The sequence below is a fragment of the Archocentrus centrarchus genome, chromosome 11 (assembly GCF_007364275.1).
Source record: "Archocentrus centrarchus isolate MPI-CPG fArcCen1 chromosome 11, fArcCen1, whole genome shotgun sequence".
In the NCBI taxonomy this organism is placed as follows: Eukaryota; Metazoa; Chordata; class Actinopteri; order Cichliformes; family Cichlidae; genus Archocentrus; species Archocentrus centrarchus.
Genome location: NC_044356.1, coordinates 6027178 through 6054850, shown reverse-complemented (window position 1 = coordinate 6054850; position 27673 = coordinate 6027178). Strand labels below are relative to the sequence as shown.

Genomic DNA, 27673 nt, shown 5'->3' with positions numbered 1-27673 from the left:
CAAAACTTTCTCATGTCTCATGTTCTTTCTCTTTGTTTGCATTTAGATAGTTCTGATGTCTGCTCTCCTGCATGTCAGACTAGTTATATAGTAGACTAGTTTAATAATTTAATAATTTCATAAACCTGTTCTGAGGGAAAAGGGTACATAATTTGAAGAATTTATTCTTTGTAAGGAACTTGAGTCCCTTGCAGTTTTGAATAATTAATAATTAAAATATTAGGGACAAAACCTTTGATTTTGACTTTTGATCCACTTCCCATCCTTGCCTTTGCTTTGTGTTAGGTGTGACGCGCGTTTAGTCTGACCTGCTCTAATTCCCTAATGAGATTGCCCATCCCCGGATATCCTATTAGACCCTGATTAACTGGGCTCAGCTCATTAGCTCTGACAAACCAGTTCACCCCCTCGTAAACCCTACACCTCAGTCCATCTATCCATCTCTCTTCCGCCCCTGCATCCAAAAACAAGCACTCAATGCTGGGAATCAGGACATGAATATCACCTCTCTGCTACTACAGGACATCCATAACATGTACCAAAGCACCAATTAATAAAACCACCTAGATACTAAATAAATATCTGAAATGTTAAATAGGATGATGCAAGTTGATTGCAACAAAAAGTTGTTGGATGTGGCACATTTTGTCTTTTGGTGTTGTCTTGTGTTTTGTTGCACCTTTTTTAGACTAAATTAAAGCATAAAAGGAGACCATTGCTCTGCTTGTAGAACTGGTTTTGTGCTTTAAATTTTTTTCCTCCTTTAAAACTAATTTCTGTGTAGAAGGAAAGCTCTTTTTTCTTTTGTACTATGACGTTTCTTCTTCATCTGTTCTCTTCCTCCTCATGCCTTTATTCACCTGTCTTGTCCTTTGATCTCATAACCTGATTTTCTCCTTCCAATCGCTTTACCTACCTCCTCTTGCCACACTACCTCTTTTTTCCTCTCTCACTCCTTCCCTATTTCTATCTTGAGCCTATCCCGTCATCTCTTATCTCCTTCATCCCTCCAATCCTCATCTGTTCTTCACCGTGGAGGAAGGCTCTGAGAAAAAGAGAGTTTTCCACTATTGAATCTACTAGCAGTCCTGCAGGTGGAGAGCATTACAGGAGCCAGTGAGCAGCTTGTGCACCCTGTGGGGCTGTGAAAGCTGAAACAGCTCAAAGGGTGAACACTGGTGTCTGGGATCGAGAACTGCACAGGTGCAGAAGAAGAGAAAAGGTGAGTTTCAGCATTTATGCTACCTTTTCCAGGTGCTTCATCTGCTTCTTTGTGACAGTTTATAGTTAACCAGTGCTGCTGGAGAACATTTGGAGGTGCTCTGAGGCAGCTGTGGGGAGGCATCTTCTTTCTTTGTCACAGTTTGAAGAAGAGGAGTCGAATTTTTGCATTTTCTTATTTGAAGAACAGGAAATGATCTTTTGCTGTACCGTGCAAACTGAAACTCATCAACAACTTTGTGCATTTGGGGATTTTCTGCACACTTTTGCCTCTACAAAACTATAAAACTCAGCAACCTTCACAACACATGAGTTGGTCAAATTCAGGATATTTACAAATGGGACATGAATTAAGTCCCCAGTTTCTTTCAAGCAGCAGAATAATGTATCAGTCGCACTGCATCCTTAAACCCTTTGAAGGTGATCTTTGGATCTTTGCTCAGGTGTGGCAGCAGTAAGCTGCAGCCACACAGAGCCAAACCTCATCCAGCTGACTTTGTCTTCAGATTTCTCTGGCCAGCTACTAATCAGATGACTCGATCCATGAGTCTGCTGAGCCAGCTCCACTCGAACATGCATGACGAACTGTGCTTAAAGAAATAAATAAAACACTGACTGGAGGTTGTAGTGTAAAAAGTAATTTGAGTGCTGCAGCTTTGGTTCTTCAGTTGAAAGGTTTCCTTTTTTCTTTACCTTTAACTGAATGTTTCAAACTATGGAAAATGATTGCATGTGTTTCATTCATGTGTTGAAGAATAAATGCACCTCAAATGACAGTAGAGGAGGAGCAGTTTGTGGTTTTGAGAATAACAGAACTCCATTTCTTGTATTGTTGGCATTGCAGTTGCTCCCTCTCCCGCTGATCTTGGGGTAAAGAGCAGTCAGTAATCAGATGACAGGAGATTTGACCAGTAAAGCTTCCTTAAGCTTGCCTGCTGGGATTAAAGCCATGTAGAAACCCATCCCAACCCCTCAACACCCTTCTGTATTCTCCACCCTTAAAAGTGCAGCTTTGCAGCAGCTGCTACCTGCACATAGACTTTGTCCTAATACAACCTTTCACTTCTGCTGCTCAATGGATGTTTAAACTTCATTATGTCTCTATAAAAGCCCCTATTTTTTTTTCCCTGTCTGGATACATGCAGGCTGAACTGAAGGTTTGTTGCTAAAAATTCAGACAAGGTTAAAACTGTAGCACAACTCTGGATGTTCCTTATTTTAATTTTTCTATTTAACATTAACTGTCAGTTTTACCTTGTTTGTGGCAGTGTAGGGTTTAAACTTTGACACCTTGATGATGTGCAGAATTGTGCACACAGTTAATTGGTGTTCAATCAGTCAGACGTCAGTATCCTATTACAGAGTATTAGCCAAATAAAATACACTTAGTGCACACAATGATTTTCAAAGTAAAAAAAACAAAAACAAAAAACAAGCACAAGACAATGAGGACATTGATTAGGAAATGGTTTAGTTGTTGTTTTTTCAAATTAAATATTTTACCCTTCACTTTACCTGTTGTTTGAATGTGACGTTGGTGTCTAAAACCTTTGTTTTTCTAGTCCCATCAGCTGATGTCACAATAGACACTGACGATAATAAGGCAATGAATTTCTTAAGAGGGGGTTTCTGATCCAACAATTGAATTTAACAACATAAAGAGTAAATTAATAGTCAGTCAGTAAAACTTAAAGAGGGGTATGTTATCCCCTGAATTATCTTTATCTCTAGACCTTTACAGTAATGTAATTGCTTATTTCTTTTCTAAATCATACACAGCTATCCTCTTTTCTTCATTGCCTCTAGTCTGTCTTTTTGATCTTTCTGTCTCCTCTGTGCTTCTGTCCCCTACAGAATCTGCTCTTTTTCTTCTCTCGCCTCATGTTTTCTTCTTTTATACATCTGAATGATTCCCTTCCTACTTTTGTAGAAGAGCGCTAACAGCATTACAACTTTGACTCAGGCAGGGCACACACCTGTGCATCGAATCTATTCTCTAGACTTGGTTTTGCAACAGGAATCCAAATGTTCCAGTTCAGGAATCAAGGTCACTGAGTGGATCTTATGTACCTGGGCTTTAATTCACTGCAGGGTCAAACATGAGGATTTTGACACCTTTGGTTGGGAGTTGCTCCACTAACATAATTAATATATTTCATAATGAACTACATCCAACAACAAAACATTGCTTTCTGCTCCGCTGTCTGTGTAAATGTCTAACCAGGCCATCCTACTCTCTTTATTTTTCCTCTGTCCTGCTACAGAGTGTGGTTTGGTCTTTCATCAGGAACATCACCAAACAGCTCTCACCATGGCAGCTGAGAAGGCTGAAATGGATAAACTGAAAAAGGAGTGCGACGGCCTCCGTGCACAGATTGAGGTGAGAATTTCCTGATGGTATAACTTTTAATACCATATAAAACAGCCATGTTTTCACCCCAAATTTTTATATTTTATTATCATGCTATATGAAGTGACCCCAGTTACATGAGACTTTTAATCATGAACATGTTTTCTATCATGTATATGTCAATCTACTTCTTCTACAATGTTCCATATTTTTCTACAGGAATTGGCCCATTTGTGTGGCACAGCTATGGAAAGTTCTGTATACTACACTGGCTAACAGGCCTAGAAGAGAAAGAATTACTACTGCAGAAGCCTTGAGGCTAGGACTTAGTGGAGAATACTAGAATTGCTGCAGTGTCATCACAGAATGAAGAAAAAAGACTAACTAGGTGTAGTTTACCTTTTTTACTTAATTCTTCATCTTTTCTTTCCAATCTGCAATTCTCATGTGACCAATAGGCAGCCCGTAAAGCTGTGAATGATGGCAGCATGTCTGCAGCAGCGGGAGGCGTGGCCTCAGTGGGCCGGGTCCAGCTGAAGCTCAGGAAGACACTTAAAGGTCACCTGGCAAAAATCTATGCTATGCACTGGTCAGCTGACTCCAGGTGAGGGTGGAGTGTTTGTGGTATAAAAAGAACTTCTGTAATAAAAGTAAACAATATTTAATAGTGTCTGTAGGTTCTCAGTCATCCAGGTCATAGTTGTCTGAAATATGAATGCTTCGTTTGGAGATGGATTGTCTTAGATTTCTGTTTTGCTACATTTACAATAATTTATTTCAGCTTTAGTCTGAAGAAGTCATACAGATTTGTGTCTGGCAAAACCACTGGAGTTTCACCCTTTACTGTCAGTGTTTTGGTCCTGTGCCCAGCTGATTTTAAAAACCTCTATTTAATGCTAATTAACTTCACATATAAACATTATATAACTGGATCCAATAGTTTGAAATACATGTGTAATATTAGAGAAATACTGAAACTGCCTAATTTATTTGGACACTGAGTGCACTTTTTTCAGTGAACTGTGTGGTGCAATGAAAATAAAAGGGTGGCTGGAATATACAGTTACATTGGGGTGACTGTGGCTCAGGAGGTAGAGCAGGTCATCTACTAATTGGAAGATTGGTGGTTCAATTCCTGGCTGCACCAGTCTGCATGCCAAAGAATCCTTGGGCGAGATATTGAACCATGAGTTCTTCCTGATGTGTTCATCAGATTGTGACTGTTAGATAGAATCACTTGTAGGAAAAAGTGCTTGTGTAAATGGAAATGTGTTTATAAAGCACTTTGAGTGCTCAAGTAGAGCAGAAAAGTAACAGAAAGGAACCAGTCTTTTATTAATTATTAATTATACAACAACCAGAGCATCAATAAATTTCAGATTTCACACATTTATTATTAATGATATGCTTGTAATTTTGAGATCTACTTTTGCAGGATTTATTAAAAACTAAACTGTTATAAACATCAAAACTGTTTTACATATGGAGATAAAATCCAACATATATTCAGGCCACTTGAATTTAAAATGCTGAACATTTGCTGCTACATTTAATTTCTACCAGTCATGAAAATAGTGAGACATTATTTATTTTTACAAATTTCTCATTTAAAATAATGAAGATTTAAGCACTCTTCAAACACAGTGACACTCTGGTTCTCTCACAGGCAGATGGTCAGTGCATCACAGGATGGAAAGCTGCTCATCTGGGACACTTTCACAGGGAACAAGGTATGACTGCATTTAATATGTTACATTAAATCTGAATTACATGTACCTTATCCACAGAGTGCAATGCATAACCTCACACAGCCTACAAAATAAGACAACTGCAGTGTCACTTTCTGCATTTAAGCAAAATGCATAAAATACCAGTATTTAGGACTTCTAATCACACTTTGTAGGTCTTTCTCATGTAAACATAAAACAATCATAAACATGAGTGAAATCATCAATAACTAAAACAAAACTGATCTTAAAACGGTAGCTGAGAACAACAGTTAAGAACAGTAAAAGGGAAAAACAAGGCGAAAATCTGACCTTGGAGGTTTATTTAGTTCATCCCAACATAATTAGATTGCCCTGAATTTCAGCAGTGAACTAAGCAGCCAGTGACGCTTTAACTCTCTTTCTACTCTGACTAAAGCCGAGTTTCCACTGCAGGATGTTTCTCCATGGATGATGAACCTTTGGAGAAAACTGTTGCATTTCCATTCTAGGGACGTTATTTTACCCTCTAAATCATCCCTGCATAAGGGGTAATAGTTCAGGAACATTTAGGGGCATTTTAGTCTGTTACTGTCAATCCCAAAATAATTCATGAAAACCTTCATGTATGTTTAGCATTTTGTGTGTTTTGATTCTGTTTTGACTGCTCATCTCTTCTCCAGCAATGACTCAGTGAACCTATTTCCAAAGGAGCACAACAAGCTTTTTATTGTTGTTGTGGTGCCTGTTCCTCACTTTATGTCATCTCCTCATTGTTGGGTAGTCTTCGGCATCCTACCACCTACACAAACGTGTGTGAAAACAGTCGTTGCTTTTTCAAACCTGAGTGAGCTTATTGGCACAGTTCGGGGGAAACACAGACGACCAAGAGTCTGAAGGAACATTTTAGTTACTTAGAACTTCTGGATACATTGGGTGGAAAAGGATTAGAATGACAATGAAGAGCCTCTCCAGTCTTCAAACAATGGTTTCAGTCTATCCATGTATGTTAAACTGTGGTACTGTAACCTATGTGATGCTGATTGCACATCAGCAAAACTGAATTTCCTCTTTCCAGTTGGTTGCTGTTCCACTAAAGTCTGCTTGGGTGATGAGTGTTGCCTTCGCGCCCTCTGGTAACCTGGTGGCCAGTGGTGGTCTGGACAACATCTGTACAGTCTACAACATCAAGGCAGCTAGCCCCAAAACCCTCAGGGAGCTGGACGCACACACAGGTGAGGATGACACCTTGAAGCTAAATGCATAACAAGCAGTGAGTCTTTGTACAGCCAAACTGATATGCTCACAAACTCTGTCTCACTCAGGTTACCTGTCTTGCTGCCGTTTCCTTAGTGATTCTGAGATCCTGACAGCCTCCGGTGACACTACCTGGTGAGTTTAATGCTTGTTTGCTTGTTTGCAGACCACAGCAGTGAAAAAAGTCACAAGTGTGCACAAGAAAAAAATGTGATAAGTAGCAAGATTTAAAATAAAAAAGCAGATTTCAGAATTAATGTCTTGTCATCAAAGCCTTGAATCTGCCTAATCTAAGTTTTGGTGAGTCACAGGTTTGTTTCTATCAATCCACAACTGATCAAATTAAAAACTGCAATTAAAAACATAAGAGGTTTTAAATCAGTATTATGGCTGTGCATTTACCCATTAGCCCTCACTGAACTTTATGATGTGCTCTGCTTCCTAGCTAAGAAAAATAAAATAAAATCTTCATAGCACCACAGACTATAGATAGTATTTTTAAAACATAAAAACAGGAGTGAAACGCCTTAAACCTGCATTCTTTCTAGTGACCAACAGGAGACAACTCTTCTGGTTGTAAAAAGAAGTCTGACTGTATCAAAGTCTATGAGAAAATGACTGTCCTTCTCATGTGATTATGGCCCCTGTAAATACTCTCCTGATGAGTTTATGGGTTCAGTCACTAGTTTCAAGTTTATTGACTGGAACATGCTGTTTGTTTTTTATTTATGGCTTAGAGAAAAATAGACAATAAAGCAGTGCATGCGTCAGGATGTGGCTACTGTGATTGTGAAGCAGCTACTGTATGAGCATGCAATGTCTTTTCTCAGGCAGATCTACCCCTCACTTGTCTTGTTTTCAAGCAAATAAGATGGATAAAGCCATTAATGTAAAGTCAGGGCTTGAAAACATGAATTCACAACCTAATGAATAATGTTATTCAGACTATCTTTAATATACAGTCATGCATAAAACTTCTTTGGACTTTTTACATCTGAAGAAAACCAACAAAAACCTGAGACAGTTAATCAGACCACTACCTGATCTACAATTCACCGTGTCTCTGTTTTCTTCCTCTCTCCTCTCCAGCTGTCTGTGGGACTTGGAGACTGGCAAGCAGAAGACTGTCTTCACCAACCACATTGGAGACTGCATGTCGCTGGCTCTCTCCCCCGACATGAACACCTTCATTTCTGGAGCTTGTGACTCTCTGGCCAAGCTGTGGGATCTGAGGGAAGGGACCTGCAAGCAGACCTTCTCCGGACACACCAGTGACATCAACGCCATTGCTGTGAGGACCCTCAAAGGCTCACAACACACACACACAAATTATATACATTTTTTTTTCTTTAATAGGCTAGTAGCACAAACTGAGATAATGTGAGGGAGATTGTGGTGGCCCAAAGGCTCTTTGATTAAAATTCAGATGGTTCTTCTCTTCCCACTTTTAGTTCTTCCCAAACGGTCACGCCATCGTCACAGGCTCTGACGACTGCTGCTGCAAGATGTATGACTTGCGCTCCGACCAGGAGGTTATTGGCTACCAGGACGCCAGTCTGAATGCTGGCGTCACATCTTTGGCTCTCTCCAGCTCGGGCCGCCTTATTTTTGCAGGTTATGATGACTTCAACTGTCATATCTGGGACTCACTGAAGGGAGAGAAAGTGGGTGAGTGGAGTTTACTCAGAATGACTCAAATAATTATAGTAAAACATATTAACTGACTTTTTGAATCTGAAAGGCTTGAAAAGGAGCATATTGAGTGATGTTTTTCTTGTTTGGTTGAACTTGGTACTCTTCTAGAGGTGACCTGTAGATGCTGTGACCAGTATGTGTACAACTCTGTATGCTTCCAACTGAGAACAGTTTTTTTTTTCCAACAGTGAAGATTTTCCTTATAATCTGTTTACTTTCAACTTCATGATGCACATAACCGGTGTGCACTGCAAACTAGAAAAACTCATGCAAATAAGTATCACACAGAATCCAACTCATTTAAGACTAGCCATTAAAGGTCTCCCCACTCTTTATGCTCTGCTTTCTATTTATTTTCCTTTCCATTCCTTTTTCAGTTTGCCCTTTCCTCCTCTTTCCTTTCCTTTTCTAACTTTTCTGTCCTTCCCTTCCATTCCATTCAATTTCTTTTTTGTTAATATATTTTTTCATGTTGTCCTTCCCTCTTGTTTCCTTTCCCTTTCTTTTATGTTTTCTTCATTGTGCATGCTCCTGTTTAGAGTTCCCTGTATTACCTTCTGCTCATTCTTCAGCTTTTTCTATTCTTGTTTTTTATTGTCACCTCATGTTGTCACCTTCTTCTTTTTCATCATACTTCTTCACCCTTCTTTGTTTCCTTTATTTACACCTGTTTCCATCACCTCTTTCATTGTCTCCTTGCCTTTGTTTCCTTTACTTTCTTCTCTTTTCTTTTCCATGCCATCTTCTTGAATTCCTTCATTTTCCATGCCATCTTTACCAATTTTTTCTTTCCCCATCTGTCTCATTTTATTGTTTACCCTTTCTTCATGCTCCTCTGTCTCACTTTTTCTTAATTTCTTATGCACTTTCTTTCCCTCCCTAATTTTTTGTCTCATGTTATTTTTCCTTTTTTTTTTAAACTTTCCCCATATACTTTGTTCTCATTTTGTCTTCTTTGTTCTTCTTCTCTTCTTCTTTATTTCCTTCTGTTTTCTGTTTTTCATTTATCCTTTCTCACCTTTGTTCTATTTCCTTTGCTTTACTTTTTTCTTTCTTTCCATCCATCCACCTTCTTCATCATAATTCCTTTTATTTACACTTGTCTTTCTTACAATCTCCTGTCTTACCTTTCTTTCACTCCTTCTGTACTCTCCTCTCTCCTTTGTCTTGTTTCCCAACACCAGGCGTGTTGTCCGGCCATGACAACAGGGTGAGCTGCACAGGTGTCCCTGCTGATGGTATGGGCGTCTGCACAGGTTCCTGGGACAGCTTCCTGAAACTGTGGAACTGAGGCATCCTTGCAGAGGACACTGGGAGATGAAAAAGAAAAGGAGAGGAGAGGAGAGGAGAGGAGAGGAGAGGAGAGGAAAAAAGTGGCAGAAAAGTGAAGTTGGAGGAGGTTTGGTGCAGATACTTGACCTTCCTCTCTTTTCCTTCCCACTCTGCTTCTTCCTCATTCATGTATGCAAATTTTGAAAGGTTGTGAATGAGTTATATTGTGCAAAAGACATCAGGTAAACAATGCATGATGCTTTCCACTGTATGTACAAGAGAGCTTTATGTTGAATTAACTACTGAAAAAACATTAAAAAATAGGTCATTCATCAAAAGGAGCTGAAAATAAGCTCTTGCTGAAAATGATAAACATCTCTAGATTTTTTTGACAATAACTGAACAAAGAAGTAAATATTGAAAATAAGACGCTAGAATGACAGATTTATTTTTTTGTCTTCAAGGTCTTTGACCTTTAAAAGCTGCAATCATTTAGATAAAAGACTGGCATGTATATTTAATTATATTTTATAGTTTAACATATTAGAATGGAAAGTCTATGTACAGTGTCTTTTTCGTTGTATTTGATTTGTTTGGGTTTTTTGGCTGCACATATTCAAAATGTGTATTTGTATGGCAGAGCTGCCATTTTGGGTCCTATATTACCACCAACTGACTTTGATCTAAGATTGCTGCTGCTGTTGCCCCATTTCACCAGTAAAATACAATGATGGAGCCATGGATGATGGCTTGAAGGGGGAACCTGAATGTGAGACTGGCTTTAAAACACTCCTGTAAGCTTTACTTTACTCCACTGGGTTCAGTTGCATTTTGTTTTACTTCAACACTTGTGCAGTTCCTCTGTTTAAAAAAAAAAAAAAAAAAAAAAAAAAAAAAAAGACAAAATCCTTGTTGAAAACCTTTCTAATAAACATAGAATTCTGCATTAACACCATGTCAGAGTCTTTGTGTTGTAATGGCTAGGACTGACCGTTAATACGAGGGTTATTCTAAATTTCTTACATTAACATGTAAGTACTGGGCTCCAGAAGTTAAATTTGTCCCTGAGGCTGCTACTCTCATCATGCAGAGGGCAAAAATGCCTGGAGGGAAGTCTCATCAGAGGTCAACACACCTCAGTAACATGAGTCATACCTGCAAACAGCAGCAGGGCAGACACAGAAATGTTGGTGCACAAATGATGCTGTACAGTGAACAAAGGTCCTCCAGAAGTGTGTTCAGGTGCAGCATCCCTTACACTGGAATAAAACAAAATACAGCTCAGAACAGAAGAGTAGACAGAAATGTGATGTGCATCCAGCACAGGGTGAGTTTATAAGGCAGCAGTAATTTTTTTTTAAATACTTCAATAAATTAGTCTAAATTTTGTGGAAAATAATTTTTAAAAAGAAGTTGAAACAAGTCCTCTCCGCGAATCGCCACCTTACTGCAGTGGAGGGGTTTGTGGACCCCAGAGATCCCAGGAGCTATGTTGTCAGGGGGCTTTTGCCCCTGGTAGGGTCTACCAAGGCAAATTGGTCCTGGGTGAGGGCCAGATGATGAGCGATTCAGATGACCTTTTTGAGAAAAAAACAAAGGGAACAGTTCACCCTTCCCAGGATTGGCTTACCGGGGCCTCAACCTAGAGCCAGCCCTAGAGAGGGTGCTTGAGAAAGAATGCCTAGTTGCCGGGCCTTAGCCTGTGGGGCCTGGCGTAACAGCTGTAATTGTGTGGTGTCTCTTTATGACAGCCTAAACTATTGTTAGTGATGTCACAAGTATGCGCTACTGCTCCTCTGTAGAGAGCAAGGGAGAAACGTTGTGGCAGATGGATGCACGGACCGAGGCGGACCTCTATTTTTCTATCTCCTGAACTTTTAGTAATGTTACGGGTTGTGAGTTTTTGATTGTCTGCTGATCCCGTCTGCCACCTCCTCTTCACCACTGAACACAACCCAAACGTTACACTGGCCGGGCACAGCTGAAGAGATGACATGGACCCACCCTCCTCTAGGCCCACAACCCACAGGAGGTGCCGTAGGACTTGAGTGCACTGTGTGTCAGACAGCAGCCAACGGTGGAGGCCCTGGTGGACCGATCCCCAGCTATCGAGACTAGCTATTGGGACATGGAATGTCACCTCTCTGATGGGGAAGGAGCCTGAGCTAGTGCGTGAGGTTGAGAGATACCGGCTAGATATAGTCAGGCTCACCTCAACACATGGCCTGGGCTCTGGAACCAGTCTCCTGGAAAGTGGCTGGACTCTGTTCCAGTCTGGATTTGTCCTCGGTGAGATAGGTATCCTTGTATCCCCTCAACTTGCTGCCTGTACATTGGAGAGGGTTGTTTGGGGAATATGGGGTGTCTGGCCCATGGTTACGGGTCATTCTGTCCCTGTACAACCACAGCAAGAACTTGTAGGTGGGAGCTGGACTTCACCAAGGATGCCTTTTGTCACAGATTCAGTTTATAATTTTTATGGACAGAATTTCTAGGCGTAGCCAAGTGGTGGAAGGTTTCCCTCTTGGTGGCTTGGTGGATGATGATACCCATCATCCTCATCTCTGTTTTTTGAGGATGATGCAGTCCTGCTGGCTTCATGAGGTATCATCAGCCATGGCTCCTCCACATCAAAAGTCGCCAGTTGACGTGGTTTAGGCATCTGACTAGGATGCCTCCTGGGCACCTATTTGGTGAGGTGTTCCTGGCATGTCCTACCAGGAGGAGACCCTGGGGTGGACCCAGGACACACTGGAGAGATTATATCTCTCTTCTGGTCTGGGAACGTCTCAGTGTCCCCCTGGATGAGCTGGAGGGGGTGGCAGGGGAGAGGGAGGTCTGGACTTCTCTGCTTAGGCTGCTGCCCCCACGACTTGGCCCCAGATAAGCAGAAGAAAATGGATGAATGGATGGAAGTTAGAACAAGCTGATTTATAGTATTTATATTTTTATTTTGGGAAATGGATTTTCAAGGTATTGAAACTACATTGAACAGAGTAAATTAAATGTAACTGATCAAAGTAAAATATTAATAACTTTAAAGGGGGCCCTATTATTTCTGTGAAGTTTGGTTAAAATAGAAGTTATTTTGTCCATAATTTTCATCCAGCCCACAAATATAAGACATTTTTTGCATCAAAATAGCTTACTGTTGTGTATTATAAACATATCATTTTATAATTTTTAAATACTACAGTTATCCTAAGTACATCTTACAACATAGCATACCTCGTTCCTTTAAGTGGCAAAGCTAAGAAGAAATTATATCTGTGATATCCATACATAAATGAGTCATTTTGAAGAAGGTTGAAGGCTAGAGAGTTTGAATTTTGTTGTTGTTGCTTTTTTTTAGCTAGTGTGTGTGTGTGTGTGTGTGTGTGTGTGTGTGTGTGTGTGTGTGTGTGTGTGTGTGTGTGTGTGTGTGTGTGTGTGTGTGTGTGTGTGTGCTGTAAAATAAATGGGATGTAATGCATCCAGTCATCTGTGAAAGTGAATAACAAATCACAGCCAGAGAACAGAAACAAAGAAGTTAAACATTTCAGAATAGTTTCCATGATGAAGGGTTAGGGTTAGGGATGATAAAATCCTGTCATCATTTCATCCTCAGAGGAGAAGTGCAGCTTGTGTCCAGCAGGTGGCGCTACTGTCCCAGGAAGCGCTCTGGCTGCCTTTACAATCCATAGCAGAAGTAGTGGGATGTTTACCACTGTTTGGAGCTAATAATCCCGACCGGCCGGACTCTCCCTGATCGACCTGCACCTCCTCTCTTCACCGGGTATCACGCACTTTTCGCCTGCCATGACGCTCCGCAGATTCTTCGTGGGAGGAAACTGGAAGATGAACGGGAACAAGGAGAGTCTTGGAGAGCTCATCACCACCCTGAACACCGCCAGCCTGCACGACGAGACCGGTAACAGGCTCAGATCAATGCCCGAGTCCGCTGACTGGCTGTGCGGGTTAAAGGTGCAGGGGGGAAAGGGGTGCTGCTGATGCGTCTTAGGTGACACGGTGACATTGACGTGATCAGGATGCGTTATATAAAGGCCTGTGACGTTTCATCCCCGTGAAAGTAATCAATTACTTCCCTCTGAGCAGGGGTGAAAGTAGTTTTAAATTCTTGCCGGTACTATGACAAAAACATTATATATATATATATATATATATATATATATATATATATATATATATATATATATATATATATATATATAATGTGTGTGTGTGTATATATAATGTCGCAGAAAGTAGAATCACTTGACAATGTGAAAAATATTTTAGTTGTTAAGGAACTGAGATGTTTGCTCACGCTGTACACTTAACACAATTGATTACCACCTCCATGCATTCTGGCTCTCTCCACCAATACAAAACTTCTGGACAGAAATAACCACCAAACTTTCTCAAACCCCAGTCCTCTTGGCAACCACCATGTTTTGGAGGTGAATGTGCTCTCGTGTAGCGTAAATGAAATCTCTGGTCATAAGTAGTGTTTTTGAGCTGTGCTGTGTTGTTGAAATTGAGCAGAATAACATGAAACACAATTAGTTAATCTCTCTTTGTTTTTAAAGCAGACTGACATTAAACGTAGTGGTGAACATTTTAACCTGTTAACTAGCCGAACCAAAATCACCTGATAAAACTGTACAATGTGTACAATGCACTACATCCGACCCGCTTATGGGACGTGGCTGTCCATTGATGAAAGGGTGATCTCTGAGTGGAGAGAAGCTAGAGAATTGAGGCTCCAGCATAGCATGAGCAGTTCAAAAACAATTTGAAATGAGGGAAAAAAAAGCAATTTATTAACTGATTAAGTCGTGTTTTAGACTGCTTACTGCTAACGGATCTATTCTGACCCAAAGTGTAGCTGTGACCAGTTCTGAATGAAGGCTTTACAGCAGACAGCTGCACGAACTCTTGCCAGTACTGCGTACCGGTGCAGAATCTTTTAGTGGAACGCAGTACCGGACTGTACCAGCTTGCTTTCACCCCTGCCTCTGAGGATTTGATTTTCAGCTTCTCCCCGTTCAGATTCAAAGTAAACCAAACATTTAGCTGCTGTGAGTGCAGAGACATTAAAGAAGGTCAGTGTTCACAGTTCAGATGTTTCTGAGCTGGTAACATTCTCTAAAGCAGGGATCCTCACATCCAGGCGTCGAGAGCCTGCGTCCTGCAGGTTTTAGATGTGTCTCTACTTTAACACACCTGAGTCAAATATAGAAGTCATTAGCAGGACTCTGGAAAACTTGACTGCATACCGAGAAGGTAATTCAGCCATTTGTTTCAGGTATGTTGGATCGGGGACACATCTAAAACCTGCAGGACACCGGCTCTAGAGGCCTGGATGTGAGGATCCCTGCTCTAAAGGCTGATATAGCCTTTCGCTTTAGGTGTCTTTGAGCGTCCAACTGACTCAAAGTAGGTAAAGCAAACACTGAGTCTTTGTGACCATGTGTTGTACTTTGACAGAACCCAATCCTCATAAATGCTGCAGCTGTTTATTTATTTAAGTTAAAGGGTTTTCATGCAAAAAGGCTTTGGCCTGTCACCAAGTGGAAACCACCAGGACTGTCCCTCCATCCACAGGGATCCCAGCTGTCATGTAGCAGAAGGTGGAGTGGACCCTGGACAGGTCACTTTTCTATCTCGTGACTGTATTTCTTTAAAGTGAGTTAGGCTGTTGGTGATGAAAGTAAATGTAACCTACTTCAGTTAGATTTAATCTTTTCAGTTGCCGGCCACAATCACAGTTTTGCTCTAAATCCACTGAACTCAGCCTCTCAGGGTCTCCTGTTTCATTCATATATGGGATATTTTTCCTTTAGAGGAAATGGAATGGTTCCATTTAAGACTTATGGGTGTTTATAAATATAGAATTCAGGTTTTCCTTTCAATCATTCAGTTAAAAAAATTGCACAAAGAACAAAGCAAAGAAGGATTTACATTGACTATAATGCTCTGTGGGCTTTTGCGCTTGTTCAGCTAATGAATATAAATAAAACAAAGTCAAACGTTAAACATAAAACTTTGTCTAATTTCAGATGTGGTTTGTGCTGCTCCCTCCATCTACCTGGACTTTGCTCGGTCCAATCTGGATCCCAGGATTGCTGTCGCAGCTCAAAACTGTTACAAGGTGGCCAAGGGAGCGTTTACAGGAGAGATCAGGTATCTCTCTCACTTTATAATTCTGTGCTCACAGCTCAGGTAACCACTCTGATAGGCGAGGGAACAGATTCTTCCTTGTGTCCTTACTGCCAGAGCAAACACAGCATCTCACACACTCTCTCTGCCTTTTCTGTCTCTTTCTTCCTCGCACGCGCGCGCGCACACACACACACACACACACACACACACACACACAGTGAATACAACAATAGCTTATAGCAATAATCAATAATACTGGTAGTATAATTTCAGTTTTTGATCAGTACCATGCACAGCAGCTTCAGGCAGAGGTTGGGGAGCGGACAGGTTAATTTAAGCTTATGCTATAATTTGACACCACCTTCTTCAACCAGGCTGTCACAAACCCAGAACAGCTTCAGCCTCACTTAACTAATAATTGTAATGTCCATAAGTATGGAACAAAAGAGGGAAGCCCAGGAGCCATAGTCCTCACACACTGACTGGATGTTTCACCATATAACAAGCACTCATTCAACAATCATTTCCAGTGGAGTAGCTTCTAGATATCACACACATATTTATGTGTGCATATTTTCAACATATAAGTGATAACAATGTTTCAATCCTTTACGAAAAACACAAATTGCTCACCCATCAGGGCTTCATCTTTTGCACAGACAGCACTGCTCAGATCGTGATGGTGTACTCATCCTGCTCTCTGCTCTCCTTCCTCTTTTTTTGCTTTGCGTTGCTAAATATATTTATAATATTTCTAAAGTTTCTGTGCTGACAAACGTCTCTCGAAGACACTCTGAAAAACAAAGTGTCGCATAGTTGATGTCAGCACGTTTGCGTGCATTTGGCATAAATGACAGGGAGTAAAGCAAAATACAAGTAAAGTACAAGTACAATATTTCCCAGCATGCCCCTCTGCCACAGAATTCTTCAGAAAAGGTGCCTGTTTTAATCAGATGAGTGGGAAATGCTTGAGTAAATATTTGCAGCTAAAATTCAGTTCATAAGGAAAATGTGTACTGCATAAATAAAGCTAGGCTTTCTTAAACATGTTATGGAACTCGTGTCCAGTTTAAAGTGACATATTTTATGCGTTCTCAGGGCTTTCAAATTGTTTTGCAGTAGCAGTGGGGCATGCCAAAGTAGCAAGCGCCTTATGACCGAGACCAAAGCCATGATGGCAGCAGACGATATGAATAGTCACATGGCAGTCGTGAACCAATCAAATGGCTCAGATTGAAAGAACGTAAATATTGCCACGTGCGTCCACATGGCACTGGAAATGGAAATGGTGCAAAAAATTTTTTTTTAGGAAAATTAAAAAGTAGACGGCGCAGAGTGGTGGAGTAGGTGGAAAATGCACCTGCCGCCGGCATAATTTGAAAGCCCTGCATTCTGTGTTATGTGTCGGGGGCCTCCTGTCTTCTGGGTCCCGGAGACACTGTAATATATCTCCATCGTGTTTCCTCTCCCTCCAGCCCAGCCATGATCAAAGACTGCGGAGCAGACTGGGTGATCCTGGGACACTCGGAGCGGCGTCATGTGTTTGGGGAAAGTGACGAGCTGATTGGCCAGAAGGTGCGAATCAGTATTTACTGCGTTTTTTTTTGTTGAGTTGGATTTCAGGGACACCTTTCTTTAAAAGAGCTTGCACAACAGAATTTAGTATTAGCATAAATAGAATAGAATAGAATAGAATGCCTTTATTGTCATTATACAGGATGTACAATGAGATTGGAGGACCACTCCTGTTCAGTGCCATGTAACAGAAAATCAAACTCTCTAAAATAAAAATATTATGAAAATATTATAATCTAGTATGATGAAAGTAGGTTTATGTTCACCTGATGCCACTGCAGCAATGGCAGCTGTTTCTGTGTTACATAAACCCCAGGTGTGCACCTGCAGAACTCTGACTCTGCTCTTTCATTTTCAGGTGACTCATGCTCTGGAGAGCGACCTGGGTGTGATCGCCTGCATCGGTGAGAAGCTGGAGGAGCGAGAGGCGGGAACCACAGAAGAAGTCGTCTATGCTCAGACGCAGGCCATTGCAGGTAAATAAGAGAGAATCATAAAAGAGAAATATTTTTATCAATTTTTTTTCCTGATTTATTATTTTTCATGTATCTATTTTTATTTTTTCACTTCCATTTTTACCTTCACAATAAAAACATATTCAGAGGTTTAGCCATAAACTAGTCCAGTGAACATGTGAAATTATTTTTAACATCATAAATAGTAATAGGTAGGCAGCATTCCTGCTTGAGGACCACAGAAGATTTACTGAGAAAAATAAAGAGAGTTCTAAGTGTAGAACCCTCCCTGCTACTTCTGTGCTCATCAAGCACTGCTACAACAAAAAACAATGAGAAACTGTTTGTTAGACGTCATGGCGTGTGTGTGGCAGGCAGGATTGGACCCCAGGATGCAGACTCACAAAACAGGATTTATTGGAAAAATTAACAGGAACTAGAACACAGCGAGGCAGGGGCTGGACAGATGCCAAAACTAAAGTAGCTACAGAGGAGGGACATACACAACGAGGGAACACTGAAGACGACGCGACAAGGAACAGATGAACACTGAGGGCTTAAATACACAGCAGGTAATCAGGGCAAGAGGAAACAGCAGGGAGCAACAGGTGAAGCAAATGAAACTAATAACAGGGGAAGCAAAACTAGACACAAAGCACAGGGAACACAAGACTGTCAAAATAATACAGGAAGTGACTAACCAAGGTGCACGCAGACTACATACGGGGAACTGGCACACAGACACGGGGCAGAGACGCAGACTAGTCACAACACTAGGAATAACTCAACATGAAAACACAGGAGGTCAGGGACAAGACATCAGGACAAAACAGACAAGACCATGGAGCAGGGGAGACAGAGACAAAGGGAACAAGATCATCAAAACACACTGGGAATAAACACTCAGGGAAAATAAACTAAAAACACAAAACGCTGGGCAGACGGCCCAGGACCATGACAGTTAGATAGTTGTGTAGTAGCCATCCTCTTTCCAAAAACATCAGAGTGTGGTGTTCAGAGGCTGCATCGCTGCAGAAACAATGAATATATAAGGATATAATTTTAAAGAATTAAACTTTTGGGTGATGCAGTGAAACTTATGAAATAGTTGGATTTTTTTCATCTGTAAATGTAAAAAAGCATTTATCAAAAACATCTGTGTGCATTTTCCCCCAGATACACTGCCCAAGACTTTAACATTCATTTGAAATACTATAAGCCTCCTTATCATCTGGAAACATGAACAATACGTGTGTTTAAAACAAAAAAACTTTCTCTTTGAGAGCAGATAGAAACCTTTAAAATAGTGTTTGCTGAGACTTTTCCAAAATTTCCTGCACGGACGCTGTAGTACCGAATCTTACTGAATGATAAAATGTCTTCAACTGTGGAGGCACAAAAATTTAAATCTCCTACACCAGGATGATGCTGTTTGCCGCTGTGGTTTAAACAGAAAAGCAGACCATGCGATACACTGAAGTGGTATACAAATTTTCTGTCCTCAGGTCCCTGTGTTCTCTGTGTAGAAAGTAACAATAATATAAAAGAAAATATACACAGACACACACACACACACACACACGCACACCCTCCAATACCTATACACATATACACAACTGAATAATATAAACAATATACACCAACAGTTGTAACAGAGTGCTGTTACAAAGAGTTAGCTCAAATCTGTAAATTCTTTGAAATTTTTACATTGAGAACAATATTCTTAATCTATTTGTTCCTCATAAAGTTTTATTTAATCAATCAAAAACAAATACACATTAAATCACATTTAAAATATCACATTTAAAAAATTTTTTCATAATCAAACCACATTTCAAAACCACATTTGAAAACAACAAACAGACATGATGGCCCCCCTTAAACCCACAGCTGATACTTCTGATTTAACACCTGGTCAACAGATGTTGGTTTGACACCGATAACACTGGATTCCATTTCAAAAAGAGCATGTTCAATATCTTTCGCATCTTTTAATTTGTGCAGATAAGCCTCCACAGCGCCCATAAGCCGGTATGCATCCGGGGTGAAGCCTTCCAAACGCAGTATTTTCATCAACATTGGGATGAAATGTCCATTCCAAAGTCTTTCTGACAGGTGCTCGTAATACCTGAAAAAGTAGTGTCTCTCTAAAGCAGTGGTTCTCAAATCCAGGCCTCGTGGCCCAGTGTCCTGCAGGTTTTAGATGTGTCCCTGATTCAACACACCTGAATCAAATGGCTGAATTACCTTCTCGGTATGCAGTCAGGTTCTCCAGAGTCCTGCTAATGACTTCTATATTTGACTCAGGTGTGTTGAAGCAGAGACACATCTAAAACCTGCAGGACACTGGGCCACGAGGCCTGGATTTGAGAACCACTGCTCTAAAGGAAAGATGCAGCTGTGCCTTCTTTGTGAGGGGTGTGAGATTTCACAACCTTTGCAAACCTCTCTTCTGTGCTTTTGAATAAGCATGTTAAGAACGGATTTTACAGTGAGCTTCAGGAAGTCCAGAACCACCTCTGGTAGCTGACATGTCTCCATAGACAGGTTGTACAGCTCCACCACTTTGTACTTCTGTGACATTGTCAAATCCTCAGGCTGTGCAGGCATGAACAGCACAGGTGTGGAGATTTTTAACCAACTCCTGAAATCCTGCCTTCCAGTTACTGGTCAAGTACAGGAACTACAACTTTATTCACATAAAGCAGAGCCGTGCCCTTAAACAGCTACAGTGACCGTAGGCCACATGTGTCAGACTCAAGGCACACGGGCCAGATTTGGCCTGCGATGTATGTTCATACGGCCGCGAGATGATTTCATATAGCTATTATTAATAGCCAATGGTAAACAGCGCTCCCACCACATATACTACAAATCCCACAATGCACTGCAAAAGCTGCTGCAGGCCAAGACCTGTGCGCTAACCCATTTGTGTTTCCAATGACTCATTGATCAGTGATCAGCAGACAGCACTTTTTACAGTGACATATAAGCTAGCGGCAGGGGTGGGCAACTCCAGGCCTCGAGGGCCGGTGTCCTGCAGGTTTTAGATGTGTCTCTGCTTCAACACACCTGAATCAAATATAGAAGTCATTAGCAGGACTCTGGAGAACTTGACTGCATACTGAGGAGGGAATTCAGCCATTTGATTCAGGTGTGTTGGATCAGGGACACATCTAAAACCTGCAGGACACCGGCCCTCGAGGCCTGGAGTTGCCCACCCCTGAGCTAGCCTGACCCCTAAAAATGGCCAAATGAAAAGTGGAAAACAGGTGGACCTGATCGCTGACATCGGAGGTAAACCGTGTGTCTCTTTTCCCCACCTGCGATGTGCGGGGAAAAGAGCGGATTGGTGGGACAGTTATGGGAGAAGATGCAGAGGGAGACCCGCACAGGTGAGCCGACAATGCATCATTGCCCTCACACCAGGAAACGCTGTGCAGCAAAGTCCCGAAGACACAACGCGTCATTAGCACGTAACATAGGCAGTGCCGGTGTCGTGCCAAAGTAGTTATGCCCGACATAAATTGTATCCCCACCCTCGAGAGCGCGCAGAGGAGGAGGGCAAGGACGAGGAGGCGGAGCCAGTAGCCATGCCTTATGCTTCCTTCCAAAATCTGGGGGATTTTGGCGATTATTTCTTTTTCCTACCAAAACCTAGAGGGGATACACATTTTATCAGGCTGTTTCTCCGTCTGCCAAAATCTGTGCCCCCTGCCAGGGCTGGACTGGGACAAAATATCAGCCCTGGCATTTTTGGCTTAGACCGGCCCGCAACTATGTCTTAGAAGCATTTGACACTGTTTTAATCTTATTCAGTGTGGGCATACCTTTTGCTAATAATACTGTTATACTTTTTTTTTAAACTTACTTTAGTAATGCTTAAATTGCAAAGCTTTGACGTATCATTTAGTTTTTTTAAATCTGTTATTTCACCTGCTTGAGGGCTTTTTAAAACATGTTTAACCAGCACAGAGGCTACAAATTCAAACTACTGTGCAGCCTTTCAACACACCTTTAACCTAAATATCTAAAATGTTATGATGCAGCCTAAAATGGACACTTGCTGCTCATCCAACACTTCTCAGCCTTGACCGTTTGCTATTTTATCAGATTAAGGTGCCATGGCTGCCAGATTTGGGTAAGTATGCAAATGTAAATAAATATTGATATTAATCAATCGCCATTGCTCATCACACTGCTGCTGTCTTCACCTACAGCAGAGTCTGCCCAAGCCTTGAAGGGGACCTAAGCAATATTTGATTTGGGGCCCCCTTCATACCACTTCATTGTCCCCTGAACTTAATTGTTATTAATGCTGGAGGGTTAAAGTTGATTTATTTATTTATTTTTTTTTTTAGGATATATTACGGTTTCAGCCTTTTCAATTCAATTTTTCAATTCAGTTACATTTTATTTATACAGTGCCAACTCACAACAAACAGACATCTCAAAGCACTTTATAGTGTAAGGTAAAGACCCCACAATAATTACAGAGAAAACCCATCGTTCATCCTAATCTTAAAAATAGAGAGGGTGTCTATCTCCTGAATCCAAACTAGGAGCTGGTTCCACAGAAGAGGGGCCTGAAAGCTGAAGGCTCTGCCTCCCATTTTACTCTTAAGTATCCTAAGAACCACAAGTAAGCCAGCAGTCTGAGAGCGAAGTGCTCTGTTGGGGTGATATGGTATTATGAGCCAATGAAAAGAAGCCAATATGGAAGAAATCTGCTCTCTCTTTCTAGTCCCTGTCAGTACTCTAGCTGCAGCATTTTGGATCAGCTGAAGGCTTTTCAGGGAGCTTTTAAGACAGCCTGATAATAATGAATTACAATAGTCCATCCTAGAAATAACAGATGCATGAATTAGCTTTTTAGCATCAGTCTGAGACAGAAATATTAGAGTGTAGCATACTCATTAAATTAGTGTTGTTACAATGTACAAATCTGGACAGTTAGAATAGTCTCTTCTAGGGCTGCAACGATTCATCGATTAACTCGATTAAATCGATTCTAAAAATTTATCGACACAAATTTACTGTGTCGATGCTTCGTTTAAACTCTGCAGCGCTCAGCTGTCTCGGTGTAAGCGGCGCTCCTCACTAGCATTAGTAGCATTAGTGCTGATGTTTTTTTGTGGGTTTATTGGGGGCTGGCAAACCAACATAGAACTGCATTACCGCCACCTACTGGACTGGAGTGTGAATCACTCACGTATACACAAGCACACATTCTAAAAAGCTCTCCGTCGCTGCGATGGATTTCATTTAACACAGAGTGGATCATCACTAGAGTTGCCACCTGTCTCGTAAAATACAGAACCCCGTATGTTACGGGACTCCGTGGAATACGGCTCCGTAACATGCCGTGTTCCGTACTTTACGGGACGGGTGGCAACTGTCGCTGACATGCATTTCCACGCCTCCACTGCTCTCTGTGTGTCTGTGTGTGTTGTGCTCGCTGAGAATTTCAGCTGCTATTTTTGTCTTTACTTCAGCTGTAGCTACCAGAACTGGTTTGCTAGCGAGCGCGGGCCATTAGCACTAGCGATGGTTCGGTACCGGAAGGCCCGTACCCCAGGACAGAGGGGCTCCTTCAAAATATTTTTTATACTTTAATCCCTTATTAGTGACTAAATATAGACCTGCAGTAGAAACGTGTTTTCGAGAATGTTTGTGAATACAAAGCATTACACCATTACTCACACATGCGCCATGGCTCCCACAGCCACTAGTTTTTCAAAACACTCATAGCAGGCAGCGGTTTTAACTGCGCAAGCGCAAAGAGGCGAAGCTTTGACGGTGAACTCAAGTAGTGAAAAAGGAAACGTTTTTCCAGCGTCCAAAACAGCAGCTTTTTTTTTTAGTAACCACCATTAAATCTGTGAAACAGCTGGAGGTCCTTCATCAAGCACCTGATCAGCAAGTGTTAAGGTGAAGAAAAGAGAACTTTGTAGCTTCTCCATTCACCGCTGTTTGTTCACAGGCGAAAAACTGCAGTACGGAAGTTAAAATATGCAGATAAACTGTTAATAAAAAAAAGTATTTCTTATCCGATTACTCGATTAATCGCTGGAATAATCGATAGAATACTCGATTACTAAAATAATCATTTTATGCAGCCCTAGTCTCTTCTTTCTTTTAGGAAATTGGCATTTGTAAAAACTTAAAACAAACCAAAAAAGTTTCATGACAAATGTGGGCGAGCTTTGGGGGCCCCTGGTGGTCAGGGGGCCCTATGCAGCCGCATATGTCGCCTATGCCTCTGGCCGGCTCTGCCTACAGCCTTCTCCGCACCCCCTTTCTGCCGCTTCGGTTTCTCCATATTGCCTCTCCTTTAACACACGCGCTCAACACTGAAACTACTAGCGTGAGTAGTTTCAGTGTTCTGCACCACGCAGAGAAAGGGTGGGGCCGCTTTCATCCTATATCCTGATTGGTTCTGTCCACCGTTAAAGATGGGCCAATGGGCCGCCCCCTCTAAACTGTGGGCCATTTTCCTTGGAAAAAAAAAGGGAAGAAAAAAAAAATCCAACGGCATTGGCCCTTGAGGACTGTTGGCCCACCGTGCAAATGCCCGGTACGCCCGATTGCCAGTCCACCCCTGCCCCCTGCTATAATGCACACTTATTGTCCTACCTGATAAAATGTGTATCCCCTCTAATTTGTGGTAGGAAAAAGGAATAATTTTGAAAATCATACAGCTTATTAGGCGTTCTCTGCGTTATTCATGAAATAAAAGCAGTCATGGTAGGACAATAAGTGTGCATTATAGCAGGGCGGCACACATTTTGGCAGTGAGAAACACAGCGTGTAGTGCAGTTTAAGCTACTCCTTCCACGCAGTATGCTGCAATGCCCAGAAATTTGTATTAAAATTTATTCAATGTACCTACAAAACGATACAATACTTTTGTTTTTCAGTGTTTATTGCAGCGAAAACATACTATTAAAAAGTAGCTTGCAGGACCACGTAAGAGCTTGCTTTGAGAGAGGAAGCGTAATGCATGGCAAGTGGCTCCGCCTCCTCGTCCTGCACTCTCGAGGGTGGGGATACACTTTATGTCGGGGATAACTACTTTGGCACGACACCTGTCGATCATCACTAAGGCACCCATTACGTGCCCTATACCTGGCGTGAACAGCTGTTTAACACTGAGTGTTTCACCGCTGAGCCGGCTGATCAAAGGAATTTTGAATTGCCGTAATTCCGCACCGTTTGTCCTATCAGAAAAACAGTTTCTGAAAGCTGAGAAGTTGCATTTCACATCCAATTTAGGCTTTATTACAGTAATAGTTCGCAAATGGCAGCACCTTTGTCCCTGCAGCTTCAGGGATGGAAATCAGAGCAGGTCTCCACCGCTGTGTTCGCAGCTGCACTTTTTGCTGATAAACTGGATGCACTACGCAGTTTATGCAGCGTTTTTCCGCATATTAATCACATTTTTTACCTGAAAAATTAGCAAATTTTCATCAGCTTGAAATATTCTCATTTTTCCTGGTAATTTTTGAATAAAAATATAATTTTATATTTTATTTAATGTGTTGAGGAAAAAGTTGCTGTATTCTGACCATTCAAATCATATTGCTGATTAAAATGATTTTTAATTCTGTTTGGCTCACGACTCAGACTGTCTTGAATTTTGGCCCTTCATATGATTGAGTTTGACACCCCTGCCCTAGGCCATTAGCTGCCACAGCCATCTCAGTCACTGTGTCCCATTACTAGCCACCTTCAGTACCAGACAATGTGTGTAATTCACATCTAAAACTAATAATAACAATGAGAGACTGACACAACATAACTGATAACACTGTAACTAAACACATAAGTACCAACATGAGCACTCCTGTGAGCCTTTGCTCTGGCGGCACCTCCCCTTGACTGTCTATAGCTTAACTATGTCGGGTGGGTGCACTGTCACTAGTCCTATCTGCATCATATTTGGAGTGCGCAATGCAGACTGCAATACAATACAGAAAAAGAAAAAACAAGTTTACACATAAAAAACAACATGGTGGTCTGTGTGTTATGATTTATCAACACCCTAAACCTTTGCACACTGCAGATACCAGGCTACTAGTATTGCCTTTTTTTTTAAAGGGTAACCAGTATTTAGGAGAAAGAGAGTTTTTGTGAGTTGATTTATACATGGTAGTCAACTTGATTTTTTTTTTTTTTTATTTAAAATCTTAAAAAATTTGAATATTTTATTTTTATTCAGTAGTTTCAAGAAAACTAGCATTTTGTAATCAGTCAGTTGGATTGTTTTTCTTTTTTTTGTTATATTTGCATATTTTACCTGTCAAAAGATTTATCTAAATAATTTTCTGATTAATAAATATGAAAAATAACTGTAATATTCTCATATTTCATGGTCAGATGGAAGGAAGACAAACTGAACTACTACATTCTACTCTATTTCTATTCTGTCCATAAAGACAAAGGAGAAAAATATTGCACTTGCTTCTGTATCCGTTCCGTCTGTACTGAGACTTGGATCATTTCCCTGGTTCCATCTCAGCCTCCTGTACTGAAAGTAGGTCGCACACTGATTTCAGATGTAAATAGGTCAATGGTCTCTGCCTTTCAACATGCGCATCTGCTTTCTTCCCCTGTTAAACCAGTGTTCACACTTTACACCTACACCAAGTAGTGCAGGTTAGGGGGTATGAAGATCCTTAAACAGCCCAGCCACTCTCTCTTCTCCCATCAGGCCCGCGTTACCACTGCCTGAGGACTAACACTGAAAGGTTGAAAAAGAGTTTTTATCCACAAACCATCTGTCTGCTCAACTCTGGACTGTTATGCACAATGTACATTATTACATTATTCTATGTATAGTGTGTACAGTGTATAGTGTGAATTGCTTATTTTTATTCTTCATATTTATATATTTTTTGGTAACGCTTTCTTTTATGGCCCGCCCTTAGGTCGTAACTACGCATATTTTACAGGGATTTACCCTGTAAGTATATTTAACTTCTGTGTAATTTCCAGGACTAAGGCCATAATACTGTGACTAAAGCCGTACTATTTTGAATAAGGCCATAATTACTGTGACTAAGGCCGGACCCAGTGGCTCCTGTGAGTCCTCCTCTGTTGACCTGGGACCCTTGGAGGTATATTTTAAACCCATTATTACTGATCTTGGTTTTAAGGTGGACAGTGATTTTAAATTGGACAGCCAAATCAGAGCTGTGGTTAAGTCCAGTTTTTATCATTTGAAGCAATTGGCATCAGTAAAAGCATTTCTATCTAGGCAGCATTTTGAAACAGTGATCCATGCTTTTATTTTATCTCGACTGGATTACTGTAATTCACTTTATTTTGGAGTCAGTCAGTCGCTACTCTCACGTCTGCAGCTGGTTCAAAATGCTGCTGCACGACTTTTGATGGGAACTCAAAAGAGAGAGCACATGACCTCTGTCCTGGCCTCACTTCACTGGTTGCCTGTACATTTTAGGATTCATTTTAAGATTCTTATGTTTGTTTTTAAATCTTTGCACAATCTTGCCCCGCCTTACCTCTCTGAGCTTCTTCACCCCTACATACCTTGCCGGTCTCTCAGGTCAGCAGACCAGCTGCTCTTGGAGGTACCAAGATCAAGAAGGAAGCTCAGAGGGGACAGGGCTTTCTCTGTTGTTGGTCCTAAGTTATGGAATGACTTGCCTTTGCAGGTTAGAGCGGCCCCTTCACTGTCCACTTTTAAAGTTCGTCTTAAAACCCATCTTTTTTCCTTGGCTTTTAACTCCAGCGGGATCTAGTTTTAAACTGTTTTTTTTTTTTTTTTTTTTTAACCTGAAAGAGTTATTAAATTGTTATTTATTTGTGTTTTAATGTACAGCACTTTGTGTCAGCTGTGGTTGTTTTAAAGTGCTTTATAAATAAAGATGGTATGGTATGGTATGGTACTACTTTGACTAAGGCCGTGATTACTGTGACTAAGGCCGTACTATTTTGACTAAGGCTGTAATTACTGTGACTAAGGCCGTACTACT

The 27673-nt window shown here is 41.1% G+C and overlaps 2 protein-coding genes across 2 annotated transcripts in view; both read left to right on the top strand.

Annotated features, from left to right (window-relative positions):
• The first annotated feature begins 945 nt into the window (after positions 1 to 945).
• On the top strand, positions 946 to 10400 carry gnb3b (guanine nucleotide binding protein (G protein), beta polypeptide 3b). The gene is made up of 9 exons (XM_030740563.1): positions 946 to 1222; positions 3486 to 3601; positions 4030 to 4175; positions 5238 to 5301; positions 6356 to 6512; positions 6603 to 6669; positions 7624 to 7825; positions 7986 to 8202; positions 9414 to 10400. The coding sequence occupies exons 2-9, from the start codon at positions 3533 to 3535 to the stop codon at positions 9518 to 9520; spliced, it is 1029 nt and encodes a 342-aa protein (XP_030596423.1). The 5' UTR covers positions 946 to 1222; positions 3486 to 3532; the 3' UTR covers positions 9521 to 10400.
• Positions 10401 to 13175: 2775 nt separating this feature from the next.
• Positions 13176 to 27673, top strand: part of LOC115788339 (triosephosphate isomerase) — a 31808-nt gene continuing 17310 nt past the window's right edge. Inside the window, exons 1-4 of the mRNA XM_030741318.1 lie at positions 13176 to 13411; positions 15543 to 15666; positions 17121 to 17220; positions 17579 to 17696. Coding sequence (XP_030597178.1) covers positions 13300 to 13411; positions 15543 to 15666; positions 17121 to 17220; positions 17579 to 17696 — 454 coding nt within the window. The 5' untranslated portion in view covers positions 13176 to 13299. The remainder of the gene's footprint in view (positions 13412 to 15542; positions 15667 to 17120; positions 17221 to 17578; positions 17697 to 27673) is intronic.